The 10864-nt window shown below is 45.8% G+C and overlaps 1 protein-coding gene across 3 annotated transcripts; it reads left to right on the top strand.

Moving 5' to 3' along the window:
• The first annotated feature begins 655 nt into the window (after positions 1-655).
• LOC131876978 (actin-binding LIM protein 2-like) lies at positions 656-10806 on the top strand. 3 transcript variants are annotated; one of them, XM_059222525.1, is made up of 3 exons: positions 656-1300; positions 7791-9983; positions 10162-10806. In XM_059222525.1, the coding sequence occupies exons 2-3, from the start codon at positions 8019-8021 to the stop codon at positions 10279-10281; spliced, it is 2085 nt and encodes a 694-aa protein (XP_059078508.1). In that variant the 5' UTR covers positions 656-1300; positions 7791-8018; the 3' UTR covers positions 10282-10806. The 3 variants fall into 3 exon arrangements, with proteins under 3 accessions (XP_059078508.1, XP_059078509.1, XP_059078510.1); XM_059222526.1 differs by lacking the exon at positions 656-1300 and adding an exon at positions 4410-4706; XM_059222527.1 differs by lacking the exon at positions 656-1300 and adding an exon at positions 5586-5977.
• The last annotated feature ends 58 nt before the right edge of the window (positions 10807-10864 follow it).

The following is a 10864-nucleotide window of genomic DNA, read 5'->3' as shown; positions in this document are numbered from 1 at the left end:
GAGAACAGCGAGGATATCAATTTGTTCGGTTTGCAAAAAAAGTGGTGTTAAAATGTATGTGGTTGGATGTATTGGGCGATTTAAGACAAAGATATTACAAATGTTTGAATGGATAAAATAAAACGAATGCTTCGTGTTCGAGATTCACTTTCAATCATATTGTGTTTACACAAAATGCCAGATGATATTATGGCATTTCCCATCCATCGACTGAATCGAAGCAATGAATGAATGGGTGAGAAAAAAAGTAGCTCCTGGCTGTGGCACCACCCTTCCTCACAAAAAGTGCTTTCCAGCTTCCTTCCATTCGCTCGATCATAAATGGCACAGAGAGAGAGAGCTTGAATTCGCCCTTGGAGGGGCCAGGTTGTTCCAGGGTTCACATGTTCCACATCCCCATTAGCTTGGGTATCCAAAGGCACCATCCAACTATGATCTCCCCAAAGTCTCATCCAGCCACCATACCCATAAGATTACATAATAATCAATGGCCGAACAAGCCCTCATTGGGGGAAATTGGGTCTGGTTCCAAGGCCCATTCTGAGGCGTGTCCGGCCACCCTGGGCTATAAAATGGATCTGGTAGGGCTTGGAGCAAGCCCTCTCTTCATCCGTCCCTCTACTTTATCCCATCGGCCTGTGCCCTGTACCCTGTGGGTAGGTGGGAGAGGGGGTTTGGGAGCGCGCCGCGCTAACCTCTCTGCTACTGGCTCCATCCACCGTCCGTCCACCCATCGATCAAGTCCTGTGTTGCACTCTGGGGTACGAGAATCCAGTGCGAGAGTTCGACTGGGCCAAAAAGGAGCTGTTCTTCATGCATTAGAGCATAAGGAAGACTTTGAAGAGATTCATTCGTCTTGGAGAAAGACGGCGATCTTTACCATCAACTCCAAGTCGAAGTAGTCGAATCTCCTCGAAGTTGTGCACCAGAACGAAGCGAGGAACTTGGAGGAAAAGGAGGAGAGACGGAGGAGGTAGATGAGGAGGTGGAGGCCCGGGATACAGTAGCGAGGCAACATTGGACAAGTGCTGAGTGTATGTAGGTAGTAGTTGTTCATGTTAGTACAGTGCATTGGAGAACAAGTACAACGACGACTTGGAGCAGGGCAGCTTTTGCTCCATTGATCATCTTCATTTTCTGGCCTAGAGTGTTCAAGAGCAACTTCCAACATTTGCCATGAATGCAACAACACTACAGAATTGAGTGAGAGGCACTTCATTCATACATACATACAGCCTTGTACACAAACACTCCAGCGGACGAATCCACCATTGCATTCTGACATAACGGATCGAGAGAGGTAAGATATTATTGGTTTTCTATCACTTTTTTCCAATTCAATTCCTTTCAAATGTATTAGAGCAGAAAGTAGTTTCGTTCACCGCACTGTAAACAAGACACAGGAAGATGACTTCACATTGTGTGAGAGCCTTGGAGTGCGGGAGAGAGGTTCGCGGGGAGGCTCCGGTTTCGTCGCTTTGCCCATACAAGCCGGATAGATGGGATTATCCGGGTGAAATAGGCAATAAAATCATACACTTTCGATCTTGAGAAACACTCAAAGGGAAAGGGAGAAAAAGCTATGTAGATCACGCACAGTAGATCATCACTCCCTCAAACGATGATTGGGATGGCCCATTTGCGCAGCTTGACGCCATGACCGACCCGTACCTATTCAATTCATTATCCATTCAGGCTTGAGTGGGGTGGAAAAGGCCAGAGAGATAGGTTGTACGTTTTATCGTTTTCAATAATTCACTCCCCCACACAGGATCTCTTGCCTAAAAACTCTTTCGCTATCAAATCGCAGGTGTAACTTTAGACAGTGCTTCTTTTCTCTCAACCTTGAACCGACCCCAATTTGGTGGGTTTGATTGAACTTTATTAGCGTGTTCAAAAACTTGGCCCCGAGGTCGAATTTTCGCATCATTGTCCCCTTACAGTCGTGGATCGGGTTAATCACCCATGATTTATGAGAGCATTGTCATAACAAGTAACTTGATCGTGTACAATGTTGCTGTGAAGTGTTCCTTTTGTAATTTTTCCATGGAGATGATTATAAAAGTTCCGGGGTCGCGACCTGAACCATTATTCAATTATATTAAGGTGGTCTTGATTAGCCCAACATGAATCAATTTGTTACCTGGGAACGTCAGAAATCTATTTTTGACACCGCAACGACGGAGCAAAGCCACCAACTACCAAAATGCTCTGCCACAAATTGATGCGAGCTTGTTCACGATTTCGTGTACCAAAAGTGGAATCTATAGATTGCTTCATTTCTATCTCCGCTTGAATTACCATGATAATTTCGACAATAATGAGAGAAATAAAAGAAATTCAGCAGTCTTGCCTTCACGCAGCTACGAGTTAAAGGAAAGGTTTTCATCTTGGCCGTAAAGTCGTTCACGTGGTTGAGGATTCAGCAAGGTCAACATGTTTGATTCCCTTTGATACCATAATATGAGCAATAAAAGCATCTAGTTCCTACACTTCATCCAATTGGAAAACTTATATTTTGTCATCCTTCTACGACGCGTTCTTCATGTAAAAGATAACTGGAATCGACTGCCCCCCCCCCCTTCAGGTCTGACATCATCCTCAAATCGCCGTTGGTGACTTAAAACTTTGCGGTTTTAGCATAATTCGAATTGCCTCCCGAAGATTCCCAGGGTATTAATTGCATTTGGTCACCAATAGATAACTTTATCACGGCACATCTTGTCAAAAGTGATTTCAAGGTCTTCAAGGCTGCCGCCAAGGCGTCCATAAAGCACAAAAAAATGCTGAAAATCAATCTACACTTACTTTGGTTCCCATCTTGGTCATAATGATTTTGCACTACATAGATTGATAATAATATGGAATGATTATCATTCCCTTAACATAACTTAATTCTCAGTCATTCGTCGGTTGACGTTGTCTGAGTAAAGTGCAACACGCAAAAGTCGCGCCATGTTCGGGAATAACCTAATGAAGTCATGCAATATTTAAGGTACTTGATTTCCTGGGAACGCTCTGACATAAACATCATATATCACGTTCCTTCCATGAGGATGCAAACTTCTGCAAACCCAGACAGGCCTGTTCTTGCTTGGCCCTTAGTGATCTGACTCGTAAAACGACAAAACGATTTGGTCGGTTCTCGAGTTTAAAATTTTGATGAAAAGGTGATACCGTAATCAAACAATTGGCTGGGCAAAAATATGGGCATGACTTGCCCGAAAAAAAAAATCATATGTTCCGCCTTCAATTCACAAAGAGGACCCTCCTCTTGTTGAGCGTAATACGAAGCCCAATTCAGTCCATGGAGTATTGTACAACCTTCTCCATGTTCAGCACACCTTGATGACTGTGTAAAAAGTAATTAGCAACTTTTATGGAATATCAAGTTCGCTCCTCACTCCATGAGGCCTACCCATCTTCAACTACGTACATACACCTAGCCTATGCGAACAAGTTGGGCCAAAGTCTGAAATAAAATAACACCGAGTTTCGTTCTTGAAACGTGAGCGATGGCAAGCCACGACGAACGGGCCCTCAAGATTTGTCAGCAACCAAATGTTTCACCTTCAGGGTCATCAATGTCATGCCAGATATGCATAGTTGGTCTCATTACCATATCAAAATGGCCCCGCCATATCAGACCAATTGGGTTTTCAACCCTTGATTCCATCTGAAGGGTGAGCGAGGAAGGCGGCGAGTCATGCCGAGATACAGTGAGCTTGAATTCCGTCCGAGGTGGAGCCGAACTCCATCATCTCGGTTCAGGTCTCCTTGCAAATTGCTACACTCACACTTGAGAGCGGACTCGAACTCTTCATGCCATTTTATTGTGCCCTAATGAACCTTGCCTAAGAGGGCATGCCAAATCCCTTCTTAGAGCCCTCAACGGCAAGCCAAACAGCTCGGGCCATGAATCTCCCAGAGAGCCAATCAAAATCTGTTTAAACTGCCCAGTGAATGCTCGAACCCATGGAAATGAAGATAATCTTGAAAGCAACAGTCCAGGTAATGCCCGCCCCAAGGATGAATGGATTGTATTTTTCACACTCGGGAGCTGTGATGTGTTTTTCTTCGGTCTGAGCGAGTCTCCACTGTCAAGAAACAGAGCTCAACGGCTGTCAGGGTGACAGATGAGCGATTTCAGACGTTTTCCCATGTCAAAATCCATGAATGGTGCCTATTGTCAGGTCCAGTACAAAGCACATTGCACGCCTTGAAACTGTCGATCTCTTTCGTAAAGGGAATTTACCAGGAAATATTATCTTTCAATGAGTGAAAATTGTAATAGAGAGAATATGACACCCATTCTCCCGACACAAATTCGCCACACGTGAACGCCACTATCAAACTGGTGAAAATCCATGGACGACAAATCCTGATTTTTTTTCTTCAAAAAACGCTGACCAAACTGCGAATGTGTACCATGTCATTACATTTTATGTCGGAGTCGACGAAAACACATGGCAAATGACATCATTGTTGCTCTAAATATTTTCCACCCAGTTCAAGACCATACAATTAACTGAATATTCCGGTACTCGAAAAAAACAACTCCTTGAAGCCTCTAAAAAATGAATCGAATCGTGACTTTAATGAAAGACCCCCTCTTTGAAGATTGAGCTGCGAATTTCAAATGAAGATGTGATTTGAGTGATGCAAATTGTCGAATCATGCGCACATTAATCAACGCCATAGGACTGGTGAGCAATGAAAAACGCATTTGAAAATACGATTGGATTGAGGGAAAAACGATTACTTCAGAGGCAAACCAACGGCTCATGATGGATGGTTGGTCAGTGGGTGGTTGTGGTTAATGAACACATTAGTTTACCACAGGTTTCCAACAAAGCCGTGCAATCTTTTTAACCTATTCAGAATAAATTCCTCGTTAATAACGACTCTCCGAGACATGTGCAGAGGTCCTCGTTGGAGGAAAAAGTGACCACCAGTTCAGACTCAAATCCCCTTGAGCATCCTTGTGACACGTCAGACTACAAGGTTCAACCCCAATGTTGTTGGCATTCATTACAGCTGACATTTATGTGTCTTAAATTGACAAGATGAGCCTTTTGTTCATTTAACTTGGAACGGCTTTGCTGGCAATTTCTCAGACTCAAGTGCCAGGGTCAATATAGAAGTGTCGAGGAAACTTGAAATTGAGCAAAATAATACTTTTCATGGACCCCTCGGTTTCATTTGCTGGCGCCATTCCTTCTTGGTCACGCATTGGCTTTTGAGGGGGTGGCAGATTTGGTCTTTGCCAATGAACGCTTGCCACTAGATCTGCCACGTTCATCTCAAAAGCCAATGTAGTATTTGTCAATTGGCTCTTTGGTTCTCTTGCTCACCAAGCGTACTTGAGTATTTACACTCGATCTTTTGACTGGCCTATCCTGGAGGCATGACGAAGGTTAACGATTATGAAGAATATCAATCACATGCGAACAGATCGAGCCACACCCGAATCATAAAAAAATGTAACCTTGCTTCAAAGAGAAAGGAATAGATGTTGCCATGGAAAAAGGATTTGAGAGGAATCACCTAAATCCCCCATTGTACGTTCACGGTGTTTTGTACAGTTTGTAACAGAGCAGAGAGAAAAGAGGGAAGCCCTGAAAGTGCAAGTGGATTTATTCAAATTCTCATTCCATCCTACATCCCTCGAAACTGGTTTTTATCGTATCCAGTTGTTTATAACATGACAAACACGTTCTGTATTCGTGAGAAAAAAGGCCGGCGATTCCAGTTCATCCTGTTGAAGCTGCATTGCAGTGACTAGATGAATGATGAACATCGTGATAAGTGAAGATGACAAGTCAAGTCGGATTAAGATCCATATTAAACAATTTTGAGTTGCTCGAAGAGTGCTTCTATTGTCACTGCCAGGCAGGAGATTGTCGAATAAATCTCTTCTTCAGAGTCGTAAAGATCCAAAGGCGTTCAACATCGTTTGTTTTCCATTGACAAGTCGGTAAGATGGATGACAAACCTGGATGAGGAATGCCTTTTCGGGAATGTTGGCATAGCCATTTAAAGTGATTAGGCTAAAAGGTTATCAGGCTATTGAATCCATGCCCTTAAAAGCAGAAGAAAATCTACCTTGCCAAACGGACTTTCTGTACTCTGTACACTCACATGCACCTGGTCCAATTATGCATAAATGAATAAATTGGGTGAGGGAAGGAATCCTGGGACGGATGTACTGAAGGAAAACTGATGATGAGTTGTCTGCCAAGCGCCCAGAATCATCTGTGTCAGATTGAGCACTTGTTCATCATCCGTCTCTCAAGTATGTGGAGCACCATCAAGACTCTGGAAGTGCCAAAACTTTTCAGAAATTCAAGGGTCGAGGGGAAACCACGCATATTGCTTCCAGAACTGTTGGTGGTCTACTACTGTACCTGAACTCACTAACAGAGCTTGCATGCAATGCAGCAAATATTTGTAAGAGCGCAAAGCAAATGCGTCCTCCCCTATGAGGTTGTTTGGGGAAGACGGGTTGTGTTATTTGAAACAATATGGCTTTGGTAATGATAGGGTGTTCCATTGAGCAAATGGTGGCTAAAAGACCGGCATTACCAACCACTCGTCCCCCAGTCCCCTATCTCAATTCTCTATCTCTGGATTGACGATGTGCCCAGTGTGTGTGTGTGTTTGTACACTGAACGTTGTTCCCTAATTCGTATATCTCACTAGTTCTCTCTGGGTTGAGGCACAGAGTTGAGAATATCATGAATACAGTGGGTGGCAGATTTATTAACACTCGTCCACCTAAACATCGTCAACCAGCAAATAATTTATGCTCGATCTCGTGGGCCCGAATTCTCGGAGATGCTGCAGTAATGATCCTTTCGAACAATGACGCGTTAGTTTATGCCGCCTCTGCCTGGATTTGCTGGTTTGTTACCCTTGTTCTTTGTTTATTTCACTTTGGCACTCTGGTTTTCAAAGGAAAGTAGAGAGGCTCCATAACAAGGCGCTCAACTGTGTCGATATGCAAACACACGAGTAAATCATGATGGAACTCGTGTTCCAGCCTTCAAAAGTGTGTCAGGCGAAGGAAAAATAGGTCACGCTCGGCTTTATCCGACTTTTTGGGGAACGAGGGCGTGTTTTAGTCGTGCGAGCCTAATGGATCGACATTTAGAGCCAACCAATTGGCATGATTGATCCACATGCTTTTTCACTTTTGTCCCAACTTTGTCAAGAGAGGAAGGGCAAATAGATGTCGTTGCTATGTCCAATCTATCCTTTTCTGTAGTTCGATAACTTCGACATACTTTGAAAGGCCATCGAAACCTTGGATGAAGGTTATGCAGACAGACTACGACCCCCATCTGTGCAATGCACATTGATTTGATCGAGCCAAGGTCGTGCCCAGAACAAAAAAAAACTGTTTGACTTGAGTAGGCTTTCCCTTTCATGTCACGTCATGCCACATTTCCCACCCAACTCTCCTACTAATCTTGGCAAACTCCATGATATTGCTGAGCTTTCCTATCATCGAAGTAATCTACTCTTTCCGCGAAAGACCGAAAGAATCGTTAGAGGAGTGCATGCACCCAACCCACACCCGAATGTCATGATGAGCAATTTCTGAGTAGTTCGGTATGGAGCTCATCATTGGATTGGAGCGGGAACAATAGGGTTCCTCTATGACTTACGAGTACAAGCCTGGTTCTGGATCATTAGGAATCCAAATCGTTTCTATTGTGTGCTTAGTAGGGATGTTCCTCTTTTCAACCGAATCCCATTTTATTACAACAATGCTCTTCCTTTGACAGGTGTGGTCAATGTCGAAGGCCGACGGGAAAGTGGAACAACACGGCAACGAATGAGAAAGACAGGGCAAGAGAGACGCTTCTCTCTGGGTCGGCCTTTTTGACGACAATGAACAGATGTCTTTGGGATTGCCCTCAGTAGACAACGCTGTGTCTAGTAGGCCTTGCGGTGAATAATTGGGGTTGTGGACTGATCCCGACGTTGCAGTTCCCCCGGGTCCCACTCCAGGTATGGTGCTACAGATATGGTCAGGGAAACAGCATCCCCAAGGTAGTGCCACTAACCAAACCAATCAGACCAACGACAATTCGAGCGCCCAAGAAGCCAACGGAAGGATGCCTGGGACGTCAACCCAGAGCAACAGCAGTACTACCATGGGAGCAAACGGGAACGAAATCGCCAAAACCCCGACAAAGAAGCGAGGTCTATCACTCTTCAAATCGAAGCTCTTGGGCGGTGGAGGCTCATCAAGTGGAAAAGCTCATTGCAAGACCTGTAAGAAGAAGTGCTCTGGCGAGGTACTTCGGGTCAACGAGTTTTACTTCCATTCCCAGTGCTTCCGGTGTAAAGGGTGCTCGAAATCGTTATCTCAAGGCGGATTCTTTACCAAGAGTGGGGATTATTATTGTGCCTCATGCTATCAGAAAAACTTTGGCACCAAGTGCACCCGATGTGGCTTGTATGTGGAAGGTGAAGTGGTGACAGCCTTGGGGAAAACTTATCACCAGAATTGTTTCACGTGCGCAGGATGTCGAGAGCCATTTCCAACAGGCGAACGAGTCACCTTCACCGGAAAGGCCTGTTTGTGTCAAAGATGTGTGAGGGCCGGAAAGGACTTGGATAATGCATTAGAAGATCTCACCAATAGCATAGCGGATATCAAAACCACCAAGGTGGCGGCTCCCTCCTCTCTGAACAACTCGGTTACCAATGGCCGAACTCCAGCCATGACAGCCACCCAAACTGCCACGGGGGGCACTGGCCTCGCGGGGGACGACACTTGTGCCGGGTGCAGTGAAGAACTTCGAGATGGACAAGCCCTCATGGCCTTGGATAAACAATATCATGTTTGGTGCTTCAAGTGCAAGGCATGCAATGCTCTGCTCCATGGGGAATACATGGGCAAAGATGGCCATCCCTACTGTGAGCGAGATTATCAACAGCTTTTTGGAGTCAAGTGCACCTACTGCCGCCGTTTCATATCGGGAAAGGTTTTGCAAGCTGGGGACAATAATCACTTCCACCCAACGTGCGCACGCTGTACCAAGTGCGGCGAGCCGTTTGGGGATGGCGAGGAGATGTTTCTCCAAGGGGCTGCCATTTGGCATCCGAGATGCGGCCCAGGCCCTGACGAGAATGGTGGGGTGTTCATAAGCAATGGTTTTGAAAATTCTGGCATGGACGCCGCCGATCGTGCTTCTGTGGCCAGTGGCACCTTTTACGGCTACTCTAGGGCCAGCAGCCCAGGGGCCTCGCTTCGCTATGGTTATGAAACCCCAGGAAGTGTCGTGGGTGGCGGTGAAGGCGTTGGGGGTCATGGAAGTCGTGCTTACTCTGCAGCAGGGGGAAGGTTTTCTCGCTCCACAACACATGTGCCTGGCTGGGGTCCACTTTATGGTGGACATGGCATGTACAGCAGCTCTTCCACATACAGCTTGCGTCGACCCATTGAACCCGGCGATCGGATTGGATCCATGGCAAGCATCAATCATTTCCACGTGCCTCCACATGCTCGTCGTGGCTCTTCAGTGTCGCGACATGCCCGTGAATCAGGAATGGCCACACCCGTGCATCCCCAGGCAAGTACGGATCAATTGTCAGCTTCCCAACATCACCGCCCGATCTCATGCCCTCCCAAGCCTGGCTACACCCACGCTATGAGGGCTTCCACACTGCCAGGGGGCTTTAGCACCAGTATGACGCCAGGGCCCGGAATGCACTTCAATGACGATGGGGTGTCTCAAGCCTCCTTTCGGACTGATATGACCGATCAAACAGCGGGAGGGTTCATTCGCGGTAGTAGCACCTATAGCCATGGCTTCTATCCCGGAACATCACGCTCGCTGTTCAACAGCGGGCGGGACACGCCCACTTCCGCCATCCCTGGTGCATTTTCCGGTGAATACAAGATCTATCCTCTGCACATGCTCTTCACTAATAACTACAAGATTCCCCCAGATGTGGATCGATGCAGCCTGGAAAAGCACTTGTCCGNGGGTTCATTCGCGGTAGTAGCACCTATAGCCATGGCTTCTATCCCGGAACATCACGCTCGCTGTTCAACAGCGGGCGGGACACGCCCACTTCCGCTATCCTCTGCACATGCTCTTCACTAATAACTACAAGATTCCCCCAGATGTGGATCGATGCAGCCTGGAAAAGCACTTGTCCGACGCGGACTTTGCCATGGCATTCAACATGCCTCGCGAAGACTTTTACCGTCTACCAAAGTGGCGGCGAAACGACTTGAAGAAGCGACTCAAGCTTTTCTAAACCAGGTCTAGAAAAAGCACTCGCTCACATCACAAATTAAGCATACAATATACCGTAGGTAGGCAAGATTGAGCATCACTGCCGGGCCCCACACCCAACTCCAAAGCAAGCGAGAGTGTCCACGTTTTTTTTTTTTTTTTGCTTTTTAGGAAATAATGCCAATGCGTCCTTTGTACCTTCTCGGCATGATACAGGCGCGTTCAAGTCAAAATTTATGCAAATTTCTGTTCTGGTCACCGAAACTGCTTTTTTTTTTAAATTCTCATTTGTCTCAATATTGTTTCTCCCCTCACCTTTTTAGTCAAGTGATGTGACGCCAAAGAGCTGTTTGAAGCCGCCTGACATGGTTTACTTGAATATTTGTAAATCTCCAATTATCTCATGCTCTTTTGTTTATGCCCTTCAAATTGGCAGCTACTAACAACCATATGACGTTCTGTTAAGCATTTAAATTTTAGATATTTACCAATTCGCCCGTATAATGTGATCATTGATGCTAGCTAGCAACTCGACAACGTGTACATAGGAAGAAGATTAAACCTTTGCTAGCCCCTCTCGAGAAATATCCTGTGAGCGCGATGCT

Source organism: Tigriopus californicus, chromosome 2, assembly GCF_007210705.1.
Source record: "Tigriopus californicus strain San Diego chromosome 2, Tcal_SD_v2.1, whole genome shotgun sequence".
In the NCBI taxonomy this organism is placed as follows: Eukaryota; Metazoa; Arthropoda; class Copepoda; order Harpacticoida; family Harpacticidae; genus Tigriopus; species Tigriopus californicus.
The sequence above is the reverse complement of the archived record's forward strand: the minus strand, read 5'-3'. Positions and strand labels throughout refer to the sequence as shown.